The 26477-nt window shown below is 39.3% G+C and overlaps 1 protein-coding gene across 2 annotated transcripts in view; it reads left to right on the plus strand.

The window, feature by feature from the left end:
- Positions 1-13716, plus strand: part of STK39 (serine/threonine kinase 39) — a 295573-nt gene extending 281857 nt beyond the window's left edge. For both annotated transcript variants that reach the window (XM_030795816.1, XM_030795817.1), the window contains 2 exons: positions 2984-3048; positions 12167-13716. In XM_030795816.1, coding sequence (XP_030651676.1) covers positions 2984-3048; positions 12167-12241 — 140 coding nt within the window. In that variant the 3' untranslated portion in view covers positions 12242-13716. The remainder of the gene's footprint in view (positions 1-2983; positions 3049-12166) is intronic.
- The last annotated feature ends 12761 nt before the right edge of the window (positions 13717-26477 follow it).

Raw genomic sequence — 26477 nt, forward strand, 5'->3', positions numbered from 1 at the left:
CTGCTGCCTTGCCTCCAGTGGATTACCCCCAGGATGATCTTATTTCCTTCTCTGTTTAGATTCAGGGAAGTACTGAGCATCAGCGTCTTTTCTGTGTGGCTGTTAATGATATTATTACAGTTTCATAAAGAACAATACTTACCATACCTTAGGCCAAATGTTCTCCAAAACAAAAAAAAAGTAAATAGAAACTTCCAGCCCTGACAGGTATTCAAGCCTAAAGTATGATACAGAGAAACAAAAAAATAGAAAAAAAATTAATTGTTCACAGAAAGATACCCTGTAGTGACAGGCAGGTGGGAGGAGCGTTGGTAAAGCCCTAGTGACAGGGCTTGAGGGCCACAGTCCCTGGGGGCCTCAGTGCATATTATTGGTGTCCCTGTTTGCCCAAATGACAGAGAGAGTGTGGGCTGGGAAGGGAGGGACTAGTTCAAAGAAGATAGCACAATGTCTGCAGCAGAAACCAAGCGGCATGAGTTTTATTTGGGAAAACCAAGAGGGATTTGAAATGAGTCAGTGGCTACTGAGCAAGCAGGGTTCAGAAGCCCCACATTTTCCAGAAACTCGAGGGTCTTACAACACAAAGGTCAGTGTTCTCGGCACAGGCTCAGGCAGCTCTAAAGCAACAGCCAGCCCTATCCAGCCCTTCCTTCTCAGCTCACGTTCCAGGTAAGGAGCGTTTTTATTTTTGAAATCCAGGTGCACAGTCAGGAGATGGGAGGAAACAGTGACACCCATCTTTTTAATGAGCATTGCTACTGGAAAAGAAATTAGCATCACCCTGAATTTTATGTGATGTCAGTTAAATGAAGGTGTTTTATAGCACTTTACAACAAATTAGAATCAACCAAATTGAAAATAAGCCTAGCAGCTGGGATAAGTAATCAGGTAAGTGGCCAGTTTTGCTATTTTTGCTTTGAGCTGAAGACAGAATTTGCATTTTTAATGTCCCAGAAGTGTGAGATTCACAACTGAGGAGCATGGTTTCTGGGATGATTGTTTAAGATGCAGGCAGCTCCATCTTGCCCTTCAGTCTCCAAGTTGCTTGACACATTGCCTGGAAATTGGCCCTTGTATATATACGTATATATACGTGCACACCGGAGAGAGGATTGTGAATTAGTGTAGGCTAGAGCTCCGCTTTTGACTGAACATTAGAGAGCAGACTGGAAATAGATGACCCAGAACAAGACAGTAAATCATCCACATTAACCGAGAAACTCTAATGAAAGGACTGAAATTTATACGAAGAATTTATGGCCACTCACGAAATCAGCCCAAATCAGAGGAACTATTAGAACACTTTTATGTGTTTGAGAAAATGGGTACTGTGTTCATTTGCTGTAATTTGCATATAGTCAGAATGCCCTGACATCATAAATACTGGCTTTGGTGGACAGGATTTTACAGCAGAGCTTTGCACTCCATGAGCCAATGTTTCTTGCATAAATGACTTGATGATTTTAGTGTCTAAAATATGTTCAGAAAACTGTTGAAAGGCCACAGGAAGCTTTGCGATGATAACTATTTTGGAATTGGTGCCCTGGGGTGTACCTGATATGTGTGTGCTTGCATATGTGGGCAAAAGAAAGAGGAGAAAAAGAGGAGGCGGATGGGAGGAGTGTTGGTAAAAATGAAACTGCAGATCACTCAGAATGGAAGTATTAAAAGGGCAACAAATGAAGATAAAATGATGCTTGCAATTATGGTTTATAAAGAGAAATAGGCCATATTGAGTACATAATTTTTCTTTTTTCTCCTCTGCAGCTGATGGATTAAATGAAATAAACTAATCTGCAGAAAATCCATGTATCTAGGTTGTTGTCAGTCGACCTTAGAGAAAATTAAGATTTGCACAGATTTCTTACTATTTTCTACTTAAAAATTTTCTACTTGAAACACTTTTCTCAAAATACTTACATGTGTACTATTTTATCTTAAATTTTTTTTAAAATTCAGATAACTTTTCAATACCTAACTACTGAAGCAGCAGATAATTTTACTCATAAAAAAATAAAAATGACAAACAGGACATTCTCCCATAATTTATTCAGCAGTAACTTCTCCTTCCCTAAGCAATAGCCCTTATTTGACTTTCGGGACTTTATACTTCAGGTGTGGATATGGAAAAAGTAAGTTTTAAATTTCCATCATCATTACCTTTTGATAATTCTGTTCATTAGCAGTACCCTGAGCCAGTGGAGTAAGCAGGAAAAGCTGGCTTCTCTACTGGGGTATCAGATAGATCATTACACCATGGAGAATAAGGACAGATCTCCAATGAATCCAGCTAATACTGAAAACATATCTGCAGCACTGAGCTCCAAACTGACAGCCTCTAGTCTAATGCTTGACCCTGTTCAGCGAACTTGGGTATTATTCAAGGTGGCACTTCCCTGGTTTGACAGATCATTGTGCTCTGAAAGCCTTAAAACATGCGCTTGAGTTGTACAGGTTATCCACTGTATTTTGTTGCCTTGTTAAAAATGGGTTCAGAGAATTGAGTGAATTTATAGGACAGGGGTTCAAATGTGCTGTGACCTTCTGTTTCCGGAGAAAGGTTTTGTTTTTTTTTTTTCTCTCCCCACTACCTCTCCTCTTTGTTTTGTACTGCCCTCTCCTGGCTAATAAATTTCTTAGTAATGAATATTTAGAGAAGCCAAGTGGCAGAAACACTGGGGGCTGCTATCATTTCTACTTTCCATTAGAAAGTAATTTCAGATTTTATTATAAGAAATGCAGAGTTGACATATAGTGATTAATTCAGATGTGCATAGATACAAGATTGCTGAAATGATATCAATTGTTGTAGAAAATATCTGTATGAGAGTAATTTGGTCATTTATATGGACTTTGCAATGTTTATAAAAAATGATTTTGCAGTTTATTGCATCATTAGTCAAATTTTCTGAGTCATTGATGTGAAAATCCAGTGTTATTGGAAATAACTTGGACACTTTCTCTCTATGTTTGTATTTTACAGTGGCTGCTAATTTACAGAAGATTGTAGATGATCCCAAAGCTTTAAAAACATTGACATTTAAGTTGGTAAGTGGAAAGTTATGGAAAGAAGGAGGTAATATTTTGCCATGCTGTGCCAGCAGGGAATAATAATGTAGTTTAATAACCTACTCTGTAATTTTGCTGTTGTTGTTTTCTTTTAGAATCAGTTTTTGCATTTGGAAACATTTGACTCTGCAACATTAGGGAACATTTTCTGATTGTGACTGGAAATTTCCTCTTCTATGAGCATAGCTTTTTCTTTTATCATCACGCCTTTGACTAAGAGTGGCCATTTGAGAATCTTGAAGCCTAGATCATTTTGCTTGTGGTTTGTATTGCAACTTGACCATGAAGACGAAATTACACTGAATTCAAAGCAACACTCTTAATAAAGCTTTCCTAAGACAAAAGCCAAGTGGTTCTAACTTTTAAAAATAGAGGCTGATTGTTGTAGAAATGGTTTAGGTAATTGGAAGCAATTGTAGAACAACTCACCAAAGGCTGGTGAACAAAGACACAACAATTTACTTCCACATTTCAAATCACAGTAACAGATTTGTGTAGAAAGGAGATATTTCAACAGTTATTCTGCACTAGTAGATTTTAAACTTAAGTACTAGGTGGCCACAGAGATACAGAGTACTGGACATTCTGGGGTCACTGTGAGACCAAGATGGTGGTGGTCAGAAATGGAGAGAAGTCCAGATAGTCAAAAGTGACCATTTTCCAAAAAATTTTAGCAAACAGTACATTAAGTTACATTTTAAAAATCGTAAGTTAATTTTATCAAAGGCTGGTCAGAATCTCAGAAGCAATTTTAGATCTAGATGACCAACACTTTGCTGTGCACAACATATATTGATGATCTTTTTTATATTTGTGAAATTAAACGGAAAATGTGGGTGACCAAAAATGCTAAATGATTAGTTACAGTAAATGTGAGCCTGGTGCTAATTAACTTCCTGGGTCTTGCTTCCCATCTAATTTTAGATAGCTAGGCTATGTGATTAAAGAAAAACACAAAGATTTTCACAGAAAAGATATATCTGAAGGAATTCTTTTTGCTTTGATAAAAAAGTAACATTTTATTCAGATGTAGAGTGCTAGGTTAACAAATAGGAAAATCCCTCTTCTGGTTTGGGATGACACTGTCGCCTCTTAATGTGTGTGTGTGTGTGTGTGTGTGTTTTTTTTTATGAGAGTATATTGATGAGAAAATGGCATCCTGTGTCAGCATTTCAAGCCAATGTATGTCCCTTTATTCATTTTTTTAATACCGCCTTCAGAACATTTTCCTAATTTCTAATATGCAAACAGAGATAAGAGTCTGAAACTCTCATGCTGGACTTTTCTCATTTTATTATGAAAGAGGAAAAGTAGCCCTGGCCCTTTCTTACTACCAAAGATTTTGTGAAAACAGCCGCTGTACAATCTCTAGGTAAACCATAAGAATAATGTAAAACTCTCCCTCATCTCCTAATCAGCTTATATGTTTCTTAAATTCTCTCTGGATTCTGTCCTCTTCCCTACATCTCCATTTCCTGCACCCAAGCAGGATTCTCTCATCTTCAGAAACTAATCTTCTTGCCACCAATTTGTCAGCTTTTGGCTCATTTTACCACCCTGTGGCCGTAGCCAGAGTAATCTGCCTACAATCCCAAAATGTAGTAGACACAGTGTCTCCACTGCCCTATTGTAAACCGCACACCCAGGACTTGGCTAATGAAGCCTGGTCTGCCCCCACTCCTCCAGCTCTCCTGCTTTACCATTATCTCTGGTAGCAAGCCCATTTCACATCTCGGGAACCTCGGGATCTCTGGGGTTGATTTGCCCAGGATCCCACAGTGATCACACAGATCCTGCGTCTGGAATCTGCAGACTCAACCCTGGTCTAGCCTCAAAGCCCGTGCTCTCAACAGCCATTCATTCTTGGAGGCAGACCCCTGCAGCCTTAGGGTTGTACAGTTTTCTGTCATTTTGTAGATTCCTCATTTTGGATGACTGGGTACATTTACACTGGCTGGGACTGAATCTACATTGGCTGAGACTGAATCTCCTTTGTACCTTCAGCAGATTGAGTAATAGTGGCCTGTCAGGCACAGCAGAGTTTTGGAAACAAGTCCATGTATGTTTTCCTTCCCATTACAGCTTGAAAATGTAGTAGTGTGGTGTTCACAGTAAATGGAAATTGATGGCTTATTCTCCCCAAAGATAGTTAAAGATGTTAAAGAAAACCAAACTCAGGAGGGACCTTATTTCTGTCACTTAACTTTCTGTCCAGCCCTTATTAAGCCCCAGGAGGGTTTCTTTGTTGCTATCAGCTGCCAGCCGGTTTGAGATCCACTTGACAGAGCTCATTTGAACTGGTTTTTGGCCTGATCTTGTGTGGGACGCTAACATCCCGATAAACTGCAGAGATTCAAATGTATTTACCTTCATTCATCAACTTGATTATTTTATTCAGGAATAAAAGATCAAAGTATTTCAGCAGCGTTTTTCCTCGTAAGCTGCTGCCGCGCATGGTCCCTTTATCTCTCAGCTGTTTATCATTATTTTAATCTCAGTGCCTTTCATTACTTTGTAAAGGAAAACGTCAGGGGCCTGAAAATTGTCTAAAGAACAGCAGTGTCATGATACTGTGGTTCTTTACCTCCCTGCACAGTGGTTTCACTCAGGGGAGCACTGGGACACTTTAAAAAATTAAATGCCTAAGGCCGCAGGGGTCTGCCTCCAGGAATGAATGGTTGTTGAGAGCATGGGCTTTGAGTCTAGACCAGGGGTGAGTCTGCAGTTTCCACTGTGTGATCCTGGGCAAATTAACCCTAGAGAGCCTCGGGTTCCCAAGATGTGAAATAGGTCCTGTTGTAGGACCTAATGTCTGGGTCCTACAACAGATATTCTGATTTAATTGCTCTTGGTGCAACCTGGGCTTTGGGAATATTAAAAGGACTTCGTGGTGGTTCCAGTGTTCAGCAAACCCTGAGAAGCATTCCACAGGGAAGATAATAAGTAGGATTTCCATTGTTGGTATGGCCAGGGGCTGGGAGGTCAGATTCTTCTCTTCCCTTTTAACAAAGTGGTTCAGGCATAGAGGGCATTTCAGCTCAACTATTATGTGCCTTGAGTTTGATGTATTAGTAGTGTTTTATTGTTGTAAGCCTTGAGACAGGTCTTTATTTCTTTATTTTTAAGCCATTTTTGAATGGACTACTTGGCAGTTTTGTAAGTAGGTGAATCTTCCGGCTTTCAATGTGGAATTTTTGAAATGGCATTAGAAAAAACATGAAATAAGATACACTTAATTTCCCCTTGAAGATAGAATACAGATTTTGAGAACATGTAATTAACATCTAATTGGTACACATTAACAGAAGCATTATAGATTTTGGTTACTGAAGTTTAATAGCATTATATGTATTGCAGATAGAAATTTCATAAGCATTTTCACAGTGACTAAAGGGACTTATTTTTAGAGGTTCTTAGCTTCTGCATAATTGGAGGCTGTATGACTAAGGCAATATTTTGCCAAGTGCAGGTAAAGTCAAGCCTGAAATGGGGTAAAAACTACCTAAGAGTTTTAACCTTCTCCTCCTACTGAAGGGGTAGAAAAGTGAGACAGAGATCTTCAAGGAAACTTCCAGTTCCAGAAGGTCCACGTCTCTGTGCCTCCTAATCCCCGCCTGAAAGAGTGGCTGTCCACATGTGGCCCCCAGACTGACAATGTCAGCTTCCCTTGGGAACTGGATTACAATGTAAATTCTAAGACCCCATCTCAGTACTAAGGAATGAGAATCTCTTGGGAGGTGGGACACAGGAATCCGTTTTAACAAGCCCTCCAGGTGATTCTGATGCAGGCTGAAGTTTGAGAACCAATGCTTTAAAGGAAACTTGTAGTTTCACACTGGGAAGCACTGGGATAGACCAGTGGTTCTCAGACTCTATGGGTGGGGGCGGGGGGGCACCTCAGACTTTCCTAGTGATTCCAAAGTGCACCCGCATTTGGGGTGGAGGCATTCCTTTTCAGTGACGCCAGGTAAGCATAACTTCACCTCCTACATGGGGTGCAGGCCACACCTGCTGTCATGGCAGGAGGGGTGAGGAGATGGGTGTTCAGGAATCAGAATACACCCTGAGTAAGAGCATGCATGATGTCATACACTGTCACACTAGGTCCCTGATAATGTATACATTTTCCTTTGGTAGGGGAGGCAAACTGTTATCTCTGCCTTCTTAGGGTTTTTTGGCTGGGCCTGGAAGTAAACTGACATAAAACAGATTAACAGGAGAAAAGCATACATATTTATTTAATCTAAGTTTTACATGACATGAGAGGCCTCATAAAGAAATGAAGATCCAAAGAAGCTGTTAGAATTTAGCACATATATTGAGTTGGACGAAGCAGTAAATGATGAAAGGGGGCAAGGCAGTGGGGGCTGGGACGAGGGTTCATTGTGGAGAAGTGACTAGGAACACGAGGATGAGTTTAACAAGGTTTGTTTGTGCAGATGTCTGTCAGGGGCTTCAGCTCCCCACCCCTGGTGATCAGAATAGCTTTCTTCTTCCAGGTGCAGGGAGGAAACCTTCCACATGGGAGTTTTAACTCCTGCTTTTAGGAAAGTCAGAGGGCCCTTCCTGCATCTGCTGCTGTTTTTTAAAGTGTCTTTAACGCAAAACAATGAAATAGAAGAGTGGCATATTTTGGGGTAGCATGTTCTGAACTTCTCCTTCACTTTGAAATTGAGGCTCACAAAGCGTGGGCCTGAAACTTCTGAGTTTCCCTGAGACCCTTCTCGGGGATCCTGGATGTCAAAACTCTTTGTGACTTGCCTTTTCCACTGTGTTGACGTTGGTGTAAAGCCATGGTGGGTAAAACTGGTAATGTCAGCACACATGCAGCGACATCGGACTGCACTAATAGTCACTGTGTTCCTCAGGGCCAGGCACTGTCACTCACTGTAAAAAAAGCAAAGCCAGTTTCACTTGAGAATTTTCCTAACAAGGCAGGAAACATTATTGACTTTATTGAATTTCAGCTACAAGACACATCTTTCGAGTGTCTAGTGCGAAGTGGGACTCCCTCCTTCATTATACGGGTGTACATTGACAGTCTCCAGGAAGAGCACTTGTGAGATTGTTTGGTTTGAGCTTACCTACATGTTTTTTCTTTCTTCATGAAACATCATTTTTACTTGAAAGAATAGCTGACAAATTGTGGTTATTCAGACTCGGATATTTGGCAGACATTTTTTTTTCAAATTGAAGAAAGTAAGACTGACACTGAAAAAAAAAAACAAAAAGCTGATGGCCAGGCGCGGTGGCTCATGCCAGTAATCCCAGCACTTTGGGAGGCCGAGGCATGTGGATCACGAGGTCAGGAGATCGAGACCATCCTGGCTAACACGGTGAAACCTCATCTCTACTAAAAATACAAAAAAAAAAAAAAAAAAAAAAAAAAAAAAAAAAAAGCTGGGCATGGTGGCAGGCACCTGTAGTCCCAGCTCCTCGGGAGGCTGAGGCAAGAGAATCGCTAGAACCTGGGAGGCGGAGGTTGCAGTGAGCTGATATCACACCACTGCACTCCAGCCTGGGTGACAGAGCGAGACTCTGTCTCAAAAAATATAAATGAATAAATAAATAAATAAGACGATATTTGTTATTGATAATAAATTCAAGCTTTCAAGCAAAAATAGGATTTTGGAAAACTCGTATCGCTACTGTAAGCTTGACAGTAACCCAGTACTTAAAGACTTTTCTGATGAGATTGGTGATGGGTGATATTAATGAATATAATTTGTTGACATTGTATAATGAATTGTTCATATTGTATAATGAAACATGTCAACATTTAGAAGATCTGCATAAGTCAATGATGCTTAAAGTCATGCGTGGGTAAAAGAGCCACTCAAAGTGCAAGGTAGACCGATAGATTTTAAGGTAACGGGGTATGAAAACTTCAATACTGTGGTTTCAGAGTGTACATTGCGACTAAAATTAAAGAAATTGCCACTTGGCAAGTTCTAGTGCAGTAATAAATGATATCTACAAGTATGGGAAAGCTATCAAAATACTCTTCCCTCTTTCATACGTATTTGTATGAGGCTGGATTTTTTTTTTCATGTACTTCAGGGAAGACAGCATAAAACAGTAGATTGAATACAGAAGTAGGTATAAGAATCCAGCTGTCTTTTATTAAGCAAGACATTAAAGAGGAAATGTAGAAGTCAGGCCACTCTTTGAGTTTCCTTGCAGTGGGTAGGAGAACTATGGTTATTTTCCATAAAGATTTTATTTATGTTTGTATGTAATGAGTTTATTATGGTTAAGTTTAATGAATTAGTAAAGGAATATTTTTAAAATGTTTTAGTTTTAAGATAGTATAATTAACTTATGTAAACCTATTTTATGTTTTTAAATGTAGTTTGTATTATTACTTTAATATCTTGACATAATTTCAAATAATATGTTTAAAATACTTTTTAAATCTCTCAGTTTTAATTTCTAAGACAGTCAGTCTAACGAATATAACCCACATAAGCAGACACTTTTTGGAGTCCTCAATAATTCTTAAAGAGTATCAAGAGATCCTGAGACCCCAAAGTTTGAACATTGCTGTTTTGAAGGGTCATTGGTTCCTTTCTCTGAATTTCAGAGTCATTTGCATATCACCCTCATTTGTGCTTTGCAGGCTGAGAGAGCCCTGGACTCAGCAGTGAGAGCCCAGGTAGCAGAGGAAGGAGGGCTGAGCGCCTTGAAGCAAACACAGCCAAAGGTCCTGGCCAGGAGACAGACATTTCAGTGTAGCTATGGGAGGCACTGAGGACCCAGGGTGGGTAGGGACTTTGTGAAGACTCCTTCTGTGATGTTCTCACCGTAACCACTGGTTTATCACCTACTCTAGTAAGTTCTCATTTCCATTACTCTTCACAAGAAAGGATTTAATATTCTCATTTCTAGTCAGTTCAACCACTATTGGATATTGTAGTTTTATTCTAGTCATTTTAACCTCCTGATATTCACATTGCCAAATTTCTGATGAAGATTTGAAGTACATTGGTGTACTTCACATTTGGCAATCTGACCTTTTTGTCACCACCAGCAGCCGTAATTTGTCTTTGGGTGTTTGTCAGTTGCCTGTTAATTACACAGATTGTCTGCCATTATTCAGTGGGTTGAGTAAATGATGTTAACAAGAGCTACACATGAGAGAAGGGATGATTTAGTAAGGTAGATAAAGAAACAGTGATAACACAAGGAGAAAATGGATAGGGAAGGTGAATATTATAGTGTCAGTGTGACACCACCAGAAATACCTCAGCCAGAATGCCCTCTATGCCTGTACTACTTTGTTGAAAGTGATAAGGAGAAGAGCATTTCAGACCTCATTGCCCATGTCAACACAAACAATGACAGTTTTACTTCACTGAATATCTTTATCTGTCAAATGAAACCAGAGATATCACTGGATAGGTACAAAGTAAATTCCTTTCTTTAAATACTGATTAATATTTTTATCTTTTAGGCTAGTGACTTTTTTACATAAGCATAACTACTTACATAGAATGTTATTTTAAAGATAATCATTTGAAAATATTCAAGGTACAAACATTATAGTTAGCTGCTTATTTAATAGAAAATGCTAGAGTTGATGCTGGTTTTCTGTACTGTTTTTTTGAACAGACAGTTCAAAAAACAGTACACTATGAACAGTACAGTTAAAAAAGCAGTACAGTACATATTCTAAATGTATACAAGCAGTGCTAAGCAGCTTAATTGTGGTGATTGGAAAGGGCACTTTTCCATGGGAAACTTAATTGTTGTGACAATAATTTAGCAGGAATTAGGCTCTGAAAAGGGTTGTATGATCCTTTGGTAATTAATTGCCCATTCCCAGTCATTCATCATACTTTTTTCTCCCCTCCTTGTTGTTCTTATGTAATGTCCAATTCTGATTTATGTACTATAGGATGAGAGGCAGCTTAGAATGGTGATCTGAGGTGGGGGTGGGGAGAGAGAGAGAGAGAGAGAGAGAGTGAGTGAGTGAGTGTGTGCATGTGTGTCTAAAAGCAAGCAAGGGGGAGAGGTCACAAGGAAAATGAAATAACTTATTAATTAGGACCAGTGAGAGGTTTGAAGGGAAATGGCTTCTTCTTTTTTTTTTTTTTTTTTGTGAGATTGAGTCTCGCTCTGTCACCAGGCTGCAGTGCAGTGGCGCGATCTCGGCTCACTGCAACCTCTGCCTCCCGGGTTCAAGTGATTCCCCTGCCTCAGCCCTCAGCCTCCCGAGTAGCTGGCACTACAGGTGTGTGCCACCAAGCCTGGCTAATTTTTTGTATTTTAGTAGAGACGGGGTTTCACCATGTTGGCCAGGATGGTCTCGATCTCCTGACCTCATGATCCACCTGCCTCAGCCTCCCAAAGTGCTGGGATTACAGGTGTGAGCCACCACACCTGGCCAGGGCAATGGCTTCTTTCCAATTCTTTCTGATTTTGAAGTAAGAAAAATAAAGTATTTGACACACCATAATTTTGGCCAATTTTAGGCAATTAATATGTCTGAAAATATTACAAACAAAATTCTTTTATAGAAAAGAATTGTTATAATACCTTTCCCTGTAAAACTTATTCACTGGTATTTATATAGCAGTTCTCTCTAATGAGCCCATCGCAGTACTTGGTGATGACTTTTTTCTGGCAAGTTTTAGAGAAGAAATGAGTTTGGTAAAAACTAAATTACTCCTGAGTGACCTGTTAGATCTCTTCTGCTTATTTTCATGTTGTTTTCAGAATGATTACTAAGGTGACTTAGTTAGAAAGTATATTTAAAATAATTTTATTTAGTTTTTGAAAAATTTGTTTGTGGTTTCTTAGCAGTGGTGTTTCACTGACTGTTCCAAAGCTTCCAGCCTGGGCGTGGTGTTTTAATGGATAACAAATCCCTTCCCACCTCTGTTCTGTACTTCATAGCATGATGGCCACAGTGCTGACAACACTTAGCTTCCAGTTGTCATTCAAGAGAGTGGCTGGCATCTCTCTTCTGGAAGAAATGGGACACATGGTCCCATACCAACTGTGCCTTTGCTTAGATCTGCCATCATAGGAACAAGACTTTAACAACCAGCAGCAGCAGCAAACCAGCATTGAGGCTTTCTTTTTCCCTTTTCAGGCTTCTGGCTGTGATGGGTCGGAGATTCCTGATGAAGTGAAGCTGATTGGGTTTGCTCAGTTGAGTGTCAGCTGATGTATGTCCCTTGATGTCACCCTGATCTGTCATGTCCCACCCCCACCCCTACTCCCTTCAACCCTCCCTCTTTCTGCCCATTTCCTCCCACCCCCTCACTCCCATTTCCTAGCAAAATCAGAAGATTGTGAAGAGGCCGGCTTCAACAAAATGGGATAAAAAAATAATTTTTTAAAACTTAAAACACTCCGAGTTCTGCTTTATTCTCTAGCAATCCACAGTACAAGAACAAGCAAATGCCACAGCTGCACGACTGTTGCTAATTTTTCCAAAAGCTATTTAATATTCTTAGCAATCAATTTGGATATCCCTTAAGTGAAAAGAATCTGAAATACACTCAGGTGGTCTTATTTATTGGCAACAAAAGGAATTTTCTATCCAGAAGCCTATTTCTCCTTTCATTGTCGTTATTTCTGTTATAATACTTTAATTGTACATCTGACAATACTGCCTCTTTTATGTTGTATTTAGAAATTAATATACTTATAAAATTAAGATTTATTAGCCAAACTTGAATTCTAGTTTTAAAACTGACTGTGAATTTTATTTTTCATATATTTATGCATTACACACCTTAGCTATAAGAAAAAAAGGGTTTTGATTATATGCTTCTTGCAGTTTATCTCGTTATTTAAACAAAAGTTTTGGGTCTATCTTTGGAGTATTTGTAACTTCTAAATTTTGAAATGACTGAATTAGGAATTTGGATGCTTATTCTTTTAGTCTGTTTGCCTAAAAACCAATTTACAATCTGACTGTCTCTTGGGAGAGGGAGGTGCCTTGCAAACTTTCACATTAAGAATGTGCCTGAGGCTGCTTTACTCTGGAATAGTCTCAGATCTAAAATTTCCTCTATATAAGGTGGCATATGTTAAGTTTTGCTTCATTGGACCGTTTAGAATGCTATGTAAAATGTTGCCTTTCTGTTAGATTGCTAACTATATACCCATCTCTGATTTGGCTCTCCTTAAGTGATAGGATTTGTTATTCTAAAGGTGATAAACTTGAAAATATCAGAATCTGAGTTTTACTTGAAATTTTGCAGAATACCCAGGTGGAGTGAAAATTGGAAGGGTTTTGTGCAATGACTAAAAGGTAAAATGCTGTTAAGGTTCAAGAATAAATACTTTCAACCCAAGTAGCCCTCTGCTTGACTGTATATTATGGAACTAGTAAACCTTAGGATTTTGAAAATTGGAGTCTAATCTTTCAGGGAGATGAGCTCCCAGGATGGTACCATTGCTCTTTCCTAGCTAACCCTAGATATGGCAGCTCTTTAATGTACTTTAAAAAGCAAATATATATTACTAAGGAAAAAAAGTTATTTATAATTGCCTTGTCATAATTGTTAAGGTGTTCTAGAGCCATTTGCATACAATTTAATGTAATTTCATTCCATTCTATTGTTTACACAACGATTACTCAAAGATGACTGCAAAGGTAAAAGGAAAATAAAAGTGTATTGCACAAGGAGATTGTTTTGCATTGTTTCTTTCCTCCTTTAGATATCATCTGCATTACTGCAATGGCATTTAGCACTTTCATAAAATGCCTAGTAAGAGTTAACTAGTGAAAGTGCCCTAGAGGCAGAGTAAGGAGGCATCATGCATCCAGTACAGAGAATTGGGTTTGACAAGTAACTTAAATTAGCATGAGGAGAGAATGAAAGGCAAACATTTCTACTCCATGTAGACAGATGGTCTTCGAATTAAAACCCCTATAGGGCTATAGGGGACAAGAGAGAATAATTCCTTCCAACCACTTCGTTCATTTTAATGCTGTTAGTCCCTGAGGCTCAGAGTGGTTGAATGACTTGTCCAAGGCCCTTTACAGGACCACTTGCAGAGCTAAACTCCCAGGATCCTCATTTCCTGACATTCAGAGCATGTTCTTTACACTCTTCTGCACAACTTGTGGGTGAAAAGACAAGACCCTCATCTTCTACTAAGAGGATAAAATGTACATGAATAACTGGAGGACTTTGCAACATGGAGACTAATCAAAAATCTTTCAGAGGTGTGGACTCCCAGGATGGTGCCATTGCTTTTTCCTAACTAACCCTAGATATGGCAGCTCTTTGATGTACTTTAAAAAGCAAATTGGCCAGGTGCGGTGGCTCATGCCTGTAATCCCAGCACTTTGGGAGGCTGAGGCGGGCAGATCATGAGGTCAGGAGATTGAGACCATCCTGGTTAACACGGTGAAACCCCGTCTCTACTAAAAAATACAAAAAATTAGCCGGGCGAGGTGGCGGGCGCCTGTAGTCCCAGCTACTCGGGAGGCTGAGGCAGGAGAATGGTGTGAACCCGGGGGGCGGAGCCTGCAGTGAGCAGTGAGCAGCCTGCAGTGAGGTCACGCCACTGCACTCCAGCCTGGGTGACAGCGAGACTCCGTCTCAAAAAAAAAAAAAAAAAAGAAAGCAAATATATATTACTAAGGAAGAAAAGTTATTTATAACTGCCTTGTCATAATTGTTATATCATTTAATATCTGTATTTAAACGTGGTTATAAATATCATTTAATGTCTGTATTAAATTTCCACCCATATTTTCATATCCACCCTAATGGCATTTGAGGTAGTTTGCGTACATTCATACAATAGGATAGAGATGTAAAAAATGCATAAAGAAATTAGGATGAAGGGACAATAAGAACTGGCTTACAAGATGAATGCAAGGATAAAGTTAGTACATAAAAATCACCACAAGGGCCTATATAATTGCTAGAATACACAGATGTGGACTAGAGCTTCCTACCCACCGTACTACCTTAATTCCCACCTATGCAGAGCAATCTACAAATTCAGTATAATCCTTATCAAAATTTTTAAATTGTATTACCCACAGAAATATGAAAAACAATCCTAACATTTGTACGGAACCACAAAAGACCCTGAATAGCCAAAGCAATCTTGACAAAAAAGAACAAAACTGGAAGCACACACTTCCTGATTTCAAATTACATTATAAAGTTATAGTAATCAAAACAGCATGGTATTGGTATGAAAACAGACCAGTAGAACAGAATAGAGTCCAGAAATAAACCCACACATGTATGGCAATTTTTGACATGTGTGCCAAAAATATACAATGGGAAAAGGACAGTCTCTTCAGCAAATTTTTTTGGGAAAACTGTATATCCACTTGCAAAACAATGAAATTGGACCCTTATCTTACAACTTACACACAAATCAACTCAAAATAGATTAAAGACATTATAAGACATGAAACTCTAAAACTCCTAGAAGAAAACAGGAAGAAATCTCCTTGGCATTGGTCTTATCAATGACTTTTTTGGATATGACACCAAAAGCACAGGCAACAAAAGCAAAAATAAAGTGGGATTATATGACACTAAAAAGCTTCTGCACAGCAAAGGAAATAGTAGACAAAGTGCAAAAGCAATCTATGGACTTAGGAAATGTTTGTAAACTGTATATCTGATAAGGGGTTAATATCCAAAATGTATAAAGAACTCATATAACTCAAGAGCAAACAACAACAACATTAAAAATAGGCAAAGGACTTGAATAGGTATTTTCCCAAAGAAGACATATAGATGGCCAATAAGCATATGAAAATGTACTCAACATCATTAATCATCAGGGAAATGCAAATCAAAACCACAATGAGGTGTCATCTCACACCTGAAGATAAATGCTGGCAAAGATATGGAGAAAAGGGAGCACTTACATGCCTTTTGGGGGAACATAAATTTGTACGGCCATATGGAATACAGTATGAAGGTTCCTCAAACATTAAAAATAGAATGAACATATAATCCAGCACTCCCACTTCTGAGTGTATAGCCAAAGGAAAAAAAAAATCTGGAAGAGATATCTGCACTCTCATGTTCATTGCAGTATTATGCACAATAGCCAAGATAATGGAAACAACTGAAGTGTCCATGAATGTATGAATGGATAAAGAAATTGTTGTGTTGTTTTGTTTAGAGACAGAGTCTCGCTCTGTTGCCCAGGCTAGAGTGCAATGGGATGATCGCAGCTCACTGCAGCCTTGACCTCTCAGGCTCAGGCAATACTCCCACCTCAGCCTCCCGAGTAGTTGGGACTACAGGTATGTGCCACCGGCCCAGCTGATTTTCAATTTTTTTTTTTTTTTTTTTTTTTTTAGAGACAAGTTTTCACTATGTTGCCCAGGCTGGTCTTTAACTCTTGGGCTCAAGCGATCCTCCCACCTCAGCCTCCCAAAGTGCTGAGCCTGGCCAATAAATTGTTTTATACACACACATACAATGGAATACTCTTCAGCCTTTAAAAAGAAGAAAATAACATCACTTGGAATGGCATGGATGAACTTGGAGGACATTATGCTAGGTGAAATAAGCAGATACAGAAGAAAAACTCTGCATGATCTCATATGTGGAATCTAAGAAAGTGGTAGTTATGAGGGGCAGGAGGGCAAGGAGAAATGGGGACGTGTTTATCAAAGGGTATGAAGTTTCAGTAATACAGGATGAATAAGTTCTAAAGATCAAATGTACAGCATGGGTACTATAGTTAATAATGTATACTTGAAATTTACTAAGAGAATATATTTTAATGTTCTCACCATATACATAATGGTGACTGAAGAATATATAGGTTAATTAGCTTGACTGCAGTTCACTATATTAAAACATCCATTTGTACACCTTAAAAATAAACAATTTTTATTTTAAAAAGGAAAGTTAGGAGAAAACACTTTTTCTGGCATAAATTCTTAAAAATTCTAGGAAGTAGAAGTTATGTATTCAGAAATACTTAAATTCTCAAAACCTTCACACAATACATATACAGCAAGTTGTGGACAATTTCCTTTTATGGATCTTTCAATAGGGGCCTAGAGTTAAACTGTATGGTGAGAAATGCAGGTCAGCAAGGAGCTGAAGGAGCATGGTCCAAGGAGTAACTCTCTCTTTTGGTCTAGAAACATACAATCATCAAAGCTAAAAGTTTAAAGGAATGAGTAGACTACATATCCTTCCAGCAATCCTCTGTGCCTGTTTTTCTTAACCAGGCTTTTGATTAAAGATGACATGCCCCAATTCAATGTTGTAATTCTGTTCAACTTCCCTAAACACAGATATTTGGTGTTACTTATTTGGACAGATTCATATGCTTTGAGAAACTGGAGAGTTCACAACCTCTTAGTAAAAGCAAGGCACCCACATCTCATGCCTAAACATGTACAAAAGCTATTGTGCCTCCAGTGTGCCTATACTGTGGTCAACTCAAAAAGATGTAAAATAGAAGGAAGTTCTCATTTCATTTTACCTCCAATATACAGGGTTGGTTTGTTTGTTTTTTGAAACAGAGTCGCACTCTGTCACCCAGGCTGGAGTGCAATGGCGCAATCTCGGCTCACTGCAACCTCCGCCTCCCGGGTTCAAGCGATTCTTCTGCCTCAGCCTCCCGAGTAGCTGGGATTACAGGCACCCGCCACCACACCAGGCTAATGTTTTAGTAGAGATGGGGTTTCACTATGTTGGCAGACTAGTCGAACTCCCGACCTCAGGTGATCTGCCCATCTCAGCCTCCCAAAGTGCTGGGATTACAGATGTGAGCCACCACTCCTGGCCTAACACCAATATGCAGTTCTTATATGAACAAAATGGTTTTCTGTATGTAAAAAACATTTAAAGAGACTTTGTTTTTTACATGTTAGAGAACTTTAGAGAGACTTTAAATGCTTTTAAAACATTAGAGAACTTTAAACCTATAAATCATGTGTGGTGAAGAGTTCTTAAATATTTTCCCCCAAAATTTCCCTCATAAAGCTGGAAAGTTACCTATATGTTACGTATCTTATGTGCTGAAAAATATGATAGATGACCGCCTCATCTCCATGACCATAAAAAAAAAAATCTAGTACTATGTGCAATGACCTTAGCATGGAAAAATTTCACATCAGGATTGCCATTCATTCATTTCAATATTGTACCTATGGTCTGTTTAGTATTAAGTAATATACCTTCCTGATGAACCCACCAAGTTGAACTAGTAAACGGAATCTACCATTAAGTAATTAAATTATTCAGTCCATACAGAGATGATGAATATGAGTCAATGAACATCGGAGGACTTCTGCCTAAGTTAGCATTTGCAATTGATAATAAGTGATCTTAGGTCTTCTTTTATCTTGTAAGTATATTGGACAGGAGAAGCTGTTGCTTAGCAAGGCCTATTTAGTTCATCATAGAATCCTATCAGTATAAAATAGGATGTTTATCCATTCTTTACACAGAGGGTATGCTGCCAGCTCATCCCAAAATGGCTTTATATAATTAAGATTCAATTTAAATATACCCCTGTTTTTGTGTTCCACACATTTATTGTCCAACTTGTTAGGAGATCCTAGCTATGAATTCTGATAGGTATAAGTGGTGCACCAGATGGGTGATATGTCAATATTCCCTCAGGACCAGAAGGTTCTAAGCAGGAGGTATGTAATGCCTTCCAGGGTTCTAAGTTTCAAGAGATCTAATTACTAGGCCTAATAGCCATAAACAAACGGTTTTCAAATGGCAATTTCCATTGTGTATTGGCATGAAATAAAAAATCAAGTGCTGTGAGTTTGATTTTAAGAGATTTCATTTACGTTGATGCTATACTTCCTGGAGTTTTCAGCTTGGGGTGTACACTACCAGGAATGATTACAATGTTCAGTGCATCCAAAGTGAAAGGATTGGAAGAGCATGTGTTTAAAAATATGATAAAGTGACTGACTCTGTCAACATCCTACACACAATATCTGCCAATTAACATCAAACACCACCAAGAAAAGGGCTTCTCCCAACCCACTAGACAAGCCATAAAAGATGGTCTCTAAAATGCCCCAGTGATTGCCCCAATGCTATTTTGCTACAGAGGAAATGCATGGTCAGGTAATTGTGATGTCCTTTTATCTACCATCTTGCGCCTTGCCCACCAAATCTACCCAGGCTAGTTGAAGCTCTAAGAGCAATGGAAATAAAATGGACACAATCAGGTTATCAACAACTGTGCATTTTGTAACAAACCAATGGATGTCTTAATGGAGCATCTTCAGGTGAACAAGGATCTTATACTGAAGCAATGTACACAAAACTTCCCCCTACATGAATTGTAGCCTACAAAACAAGCATCATTAGCTGAAGAGATTTATCGAACCCATATACTTTAACTCATAATTCATCAAAGGGCAAGGAATGTTATTAAAAGTTACAACCCTGTGCTATTATTGATTGAATTTGCTACAGAATGATGAAAGGTCAGTAATAGAATAATCATTTCTACTGTGCATTTATCCCTCATGTAAAATACTGGCTTGAGAAACAAAAGCTTACATCACATAGGAAATTTACCACAGAAGAAACCGGCTTATTGTTTAAAAAGAATCTTCAGTAAACTAATGGGTCCATAATCGGAGAAGTAGGATAGTGCCTTTCTTCAAAAAGTGGAAGAGATAATACTCTGGTCCAACCTTGACCCAAATGAACAATTTGGTATTGAACTATTTCAGCAGCAGGCTGTAGATGTGTTAGGTAATATTAAGTTCAAAATCAACATGTGATCAGAATCAGATTGAGTACATTCAGGTAGTTTTTTATATACTTAAGTCTTCTTTTTCTCTTCCACACTCTGTGGGAAAAAAGGAACTCAGTGAATCAAAGTGAAATGGAGAATTGAGGAAAAGCACAACCACATGGCCTACTGAGATGCCAGTGGTGTTCATGCTTATTGGGAAAGGCTGAATTCAGGTCCACCACACTATTTTCTCATTTAGAGCATTGTATGAAGCTTGGTCCTATACATTATTGAGTTTGAGTCCCACAATAGTTCTGCGATAATGTGGATACATGCACTAAGGAACAGTATTAAGATCTATGTCTTACTGTGGGTTGCACCAAGAAGTTTGAAAGCCACTGCTTTCAGCCATTTTGAATGTTTCTGGCTATTACTTGCAGCCCAAAGCAGTCACTTTGCTAAGCACATTATACTATCGCATTTAATCTTAACTCTGTCAGTTAAGTGTTATTACCCCCATTTTAAAGTGGAGAAAACTAAAGCTTGGAAAGATTAAGTTGCCCAAGATAACAAAATTAGTATTACAATATGAAGCAGGAATTTGAATGTAGGTTTATGGGGTTCCAAAGCCCATGCTCTTAATCATTATATCAGACAACCTCCTAATATAAGACAAGGCACACTTTACTTCAGGTTTGCTGTGGGCCAGATGTTAAGCCAAAAGCTTTTCCTACATTACCTTGCTTAAGCCTTTCCAACAACTTTAGGAAATTGATTTCACTATCTGCATTTTATAGATGAGGAAATAGACGTACAGAGATCGTAAGTAACTTCTCCAAGGTCAGCCAGCTAGTAAACGGCAGAGGGGATTTGAACCTAATTCAGTCTGACGCGAGAGAATTTCCACTATACCATGCTGCCTTTCAAAGGGCAAATCCAGGTTTTGTGGAGCCTAAAGTTTATACATTTTGGGGTAAGAGACTCAACATTTTGGGTACAAAATTATTTGTAGAAAATTAGGTAGAGTCTTGGCAGAGGCCTTGAAGATTATTGCTGGTCACTCCACCACCGTGCCATAGGCTTTTCATTGCACTTGCTTTTTATTTCGTTATTTGTATTATAACTAGCTTTTATGTTCGTCAGTCCCTTTTGTGATATGCCTTCCAAATCCCAAAAGGTAAGTAATTTTCCCAAGATCAAAGAACAAGAAATAGTTGTATGAAAAGGGACCATTTCAGTGTGATTCTTTATCTTAAATAGACTTAAAAAATACAACTAAAAGAATTTGAATAAACCAATTACATTCTGTGGTAGTAACATGTAAAACCCAAATGCCTTCTGCTGCAGCTTTGCTGCTGACTGTGTGACCTCACTCAAGTTCCATTTTACTTCATTAAGCCTCAGTATACTCATTTTTAGATTGAGAGGGATTAATTAGTTGATCATTAACTTCCTTTCCAACATGAACATTCTAGAGGCCTAATTGAGCAGAGGAAGGAATAAACCGGTTGCTGCTTGACTGAACTGGTCCATCCATTCAGCTGTAACAGTTGAGCTGTTGGTGAATAGGGCTTTAGAAATTCCAATCAGCTAATTAGGGTCTTTTGTTATAGCAAAGAATTGTACAGGGAGAGTCAGGGACAATCTACTGGAAGTTACAAAGAGGTGGAGGGTCATTGCTCTACAATGCAGCTTTATTGCTTTCTGTTTTTCCCCTGGAGCCTCTTAAAGAAAGCTGGTGGGCAGGAGGAGGGGGAGAGAGAGAGAGACAGCCTCATCTTCATCCTGCAGAAATCTGCAGACAGCTCTAGTCTCCAGGGGAGCATAGTCCTAAGGGCTTCTCTCAGGATCTGGGCTGCTTTTGTGGATATTATTGGTGGCACCATCCCTCTTGCTTGGAGCTTTCCCCTTCTTTTGGGTGTGGCTGTGAATCGGGGCATGAATGGCCAGAACAGACAGTGGGCATAATTGAGGAAGCGAGAAGTGAGGAGGAAAGAGCCTGACAAATAGTCTTACCCACTCTCAACTGGAGAAAGATAAGGTTCATGAATTTGGAAAGGAGAGCTTTATTTCTCAAAGGGTTGCAGCCTGCAGGGTGACCTTCTCACAGGCTAGGAAGCATAGCCTCTGGCCACATGCCAGAAACAGACACTTTAAGGGAGGGGCAAAGAGAATAGAAATTTATAATCAACAGGGTAGCCAAATATACATATTCAATAAGCTATAGGAGGAGTTATGAATATTTATGAGAGGAGAAATAGGTGCATGTGCAATTGAGCTTCATGCCCCTTCATTTGACCCCTATTCAAAAAATGGCAGCTTCAACATGATCTGAGGGTGAAGTTTTCACCCCTCTGACGTCAAATGGTGAAGCCGAGGACATGGAAACCCCCTCTGCACATTCTCTGTGGACTGGCCAAGACCACTCAGTGGTTGGTAGTCTCTCATCTGGCGAAAAAGGAGAGGCAGGGTCAGATGGTTGGGTCGTATCAGAAGAGGAGTCTTTTGAAAGGTCTGGTTTCTGTTTAGCCCTTAGGGAAGAAAGCCCAATAGCTTTCTTAGCTATTAACTAAGCTAATCAGCTTAGTTAGCAAGGGATGGGGTTCAACAAGATGTGTCCTACTCCCCCACGATCTGTTGTTACTGGAAAGAGTCCAATCTAGATCCCAAGAAAGGGCTCTTGTACCTCATGCAAGAAAGAATTTGGGGCAAGTCCATAAAGTAAAGTGAAAGCAAGTTTATTAAGAAAGTAAAGGAATAAAAGAATGACTACTCCATAGGCAGAGCAGTGGTATGGGCTACTCAACTGAGAATACTCATAGTTATTTCTTGATGATATGGTAAACAAAGGGTAGATTATTTATGAGTTTTCCAGGACAGGGGCAGGCGATTCCTGGAACTGAGGGTTCCTTCCACTTGTAGACCATATAGGGTAACTTCTTGGCATTGCCATGGCATTTGTAAATTGTCATGGCTCTGGTGGGTGTGTCTTTTTAGCATGCTAATTTATTGTAATTAGCATATAATGAGCAATGAGGATGAGCAGAGGTCACTTTTGTCACCATCTTGGGTTTGGTGGTTTTTGGCCTGTTTCTTTACTGCATCATGTTTTGTCAGCAGGGTTTTTGTAACCTTGTGATACCAGGCCTTACCCACCTCCTCTCCCATCCTGTGACTAACAATGTCTGACCTCCTGGGAATGCAGCCCGGTGATCTCAACCTTATTTTATTCAGCTTCTATTCAAGATAGAGTCGCTCTGGTTTGAACACCTCTGACACCATTATGGCGAAGAATTCAGTTTTCAAGTTTACTCTGGGATCCCCTTGGCCAAGAGATGGTTGGTTTGGTCAGGTGGGGGACTCGGAATTTTATTTTTAGTTTACACCACTTACCCTGAACATGTGGATAAAAGCAGCCATGTTGTTCTTGTTGATTCCTAGGATTGAAGTCAAAACCCAAATCTTGGAAATTGCATATTCCTAGTATTTCTAGCATTTTCCTTTGTGAATTGTTAATGATTAATTAAAACTATTAAAAGATAGTTATCATTACTAAAAATAGTAACCACAGAGTGCCTACCATATTCAAGTTGCTTTTCATATGCATTTTTTTGTTATTAAATTATGCAAAGTAGGTATTCCTGTGTCCAATTTGCAGCTAAAGGAAATGAGACTCACAGAATTTAAGTAACTTATCCATGGTCACACAGCCAGTAAATGGCAGTCCTGGAATTTGAACTCACGTGTGTCTTCCCACCACACCAAATCGTCTCCCAGTTAAATCTCCATTTTCCCTTATTTATTATGCTATTTGATTGCCTTTCAATCCACCAATACAGTGCAAGCTTCTTATAGGAATTAGTTCATATGAAGCTTGAACTGGTAATCTGATATAGACCTTTATTTGACATTTATTGGAAAATCCAATAATACAACTGGTAAAAACCAAAAAATCTACTGAGAGAAATATGTTATTGAAAACCAATGATTACAGTCAGACCAGCAGAGAATCCAGACCATAAAAATTGCAAATGGTAGTTGGAGGCAGATCAAGAAAAGGACAGTCTGGCTGGGTAGTAATATTTGCAGCTGTTCCTCTGTGCTGGCAGCCTTTCAAAGCCACAACTATTAAATGTATTAATAAAAGGAACGCTGTGATAGCACCAGTCAGCTGTGCAAAATGAAGTTAAGAGTGATTGACAGAGAAGTAGACTTTAAGCAGCAAATTGCTGAAAAGATCAGCCAGGGGCTGTGAAACATGGAATGATACTTTATGTGGGTTAAAGAGAAAAAGAGTTGATTTGTCCTTGACTAGACCTATCTTAGGGATCAGTCAATTTTTCCTTGAACTTTTTGGTACAAGAATGATATAGAAGAATAAGGTTAAACTTCTTTAAGTATTACCTGGATATTGCTCACTACCATAAGGGGATTACCTCTGAGTCTAAATCCTTCCTGTCTTGTTTTATGTAGCTCTTTGCCTTCTATTAGAAAGAGAGGAGACTTATTTTTATTTATTTATTTTTTTTGAGACAGGCTCGCTCTGTTTCCCAGGCTGGAATGCAGTGGCACAGTTACAGCTCACCGCAGCCTCAACCTCCAGGGCTCAAGCAATCCTTCCACCTCAGCCTCAAGAGTATCTGGGACTACAGGTGCAAGCCACCATGCCCAGCTAATTTTTTTATTTTTTATTTTTTGTGGAGGCGGGGTTTCACCATGTTGCCCAGGCTGGGAGACTTACTGTTAAACAATGATATAATGCTGGACTCTATTGGGTAGTGTGATGGTTAATACTGAGTGTCAACTTGATTGGATTGAAGGATACAAAGTAATGATCCTGGGTGTGTCTGTGAGGGTGTTGTCAAAAGAGATTAACATTTGAGTCAGTGGGCTAGGGAAGGCAGATCCACCCTTAATCTGGTGGATCAATCTAATCAGCTGACAGCGAATATAAAACAGGCAGAAAAACATGAAAGAGGGAGACAGGCCTAGCCTCCCAGCCTACATCTTTCTCCCATGCTGGATGCTTCCTGCCCTCGAACACAGGATTCCAAGTTCTTCGGTTTGGGAACTCAGACTGGCTCTCCTTTCTCCTCAGCTTGCAGACAGCCTATTGTGGGAACTTGTGAATGTGTAAGTTAATACTTAATAATATATATATTCCTCTTCTGTCCCTCTAAGAGAACCCTGACTAATACAGGTAATACAGGTAGGGTCCTCTGAATTTCAGAAAGCAGTTCAGTGTTGCCTTTCAGGAAGAGTGTTACCATTGTCTATCCTCGATTTGTTCAAGGAGACTGCATTTGCTCATGGCAGACATGGCTAATCAATCACAGTTCTAATCCTCATTGAGACTCTGAGTATTTTTCATTACAGCAATCCAGACAGCCTTGACCATTTGAAGTTGGCACTTGTGAAAACACAAGAACCTCATGTTTATTTTATCCACAACGATACACATACCACTTAGCTTACAGTTATGTAATAATTGTTGAATTAATTAATTATTGTCATGGCTGATTTATACTAATTCCCTCAAATTTAGAGTCATTAAACATAATTTTGAAAAGATCACAGGAGTTCAGAGATCATCTGATCTAATCTCCTAGCAGTCTTCCTGGGAACTCATGCTTCTAACCCTCAGCCTTGCATTTCTTATGCTCTGCACAGAAAGAAATTCCCTTTCTGTTAAAGGAGAAAGATCATGCAAATATGAGATCAGACAGCTTTCTGAGTGGAGTCAGAGGTCGTGTTTCTGAAGCTTTTAATCATAGAGAGAATATGTTAAATGTATGATAACCCCAAAATGTTATCCCAGAGACGCCTGCTCTGGAAAAAACACCTGAGTATACAAGCAGATACTGGATGCATAAACTTAAAGTTTTATCAAATCACCTTGAAGTCCTTAGCTGCAAAGAAATGATTATTTTTTCCACAATGACTGAGCCAGGGAACTTTCTCTACATTCCTGTGCTGAAGACGTTTGAGGCTGAGATTCTGTATTCATTCAGCCTCCAAGGAGCCCTTTGCCCCAGGTCCCTCCAGGTTGAAGGAGAGCCAAGCCCTCTCCAAAATAACGCTTTCTTCGAATATGTTGTCCACCTAGCTCAGAACACATGACAATGGCAGTGTAGGTTTTTCAACAATTTTTCAACCTCCTTTTCTTATTTGAATATGGAGCATCGTACCTTGTGTTGACTTCGAGAAAACGCAATCCATCTGTAGCCTCTAAAAAACTCCTGCATGTAAGTCGAATCCTGTGTCCCCTTTCCCTCCTTGTTTTCTGCCGAAGACCCCTTCGCTGTGCTGGAAGTGGGGTGGAGAGCTGAGGATCCTGAGGGGCTCTGGCTCTCCGTCACCGCCATGGCCTCGCTCCTCCTCTGTGCTTCTGCACCCCAGCTGTGCTCGCCTCCTTGATGTTTCTCTAACACACCAAGCACTGCTTTCATAGTTTCTTCAGAGACAGGCTTCTTCCAGATCTCCTTAGCTAATTACCTCTCCTTCTTCAAGACGCTGCACACATATGACTTCTTCAGTGTGGCCTCCCTGAATTCTATATTTAAAATTCTAACCTTCAACCCACCTACCCAGTACTCTCGATCTCCCTTACTCTGCTTCTTTTTCTTTTGCCAAAGCGCTTACCACTGTCTCTAAAAGTATATAAAATTTACTTAGATTATGTCTGGTATATATTGTTTCATGCTGCTCCCCAGGGTTAGAGACCTTTG

Source organism: Nomascus leucogenys, chromosome 17, assembly GCF_006542625.1.
Source record: "Nomascus leucogenys isolate Asia chromosome 17, Asia_NLE_v1, whole genome shotgun sequence".
NCBI lineage: Eukaryota > Metazoa > Chordata > Mammalia > Primates > Hylobatidae > Nomascus > Nomascus leucogenys.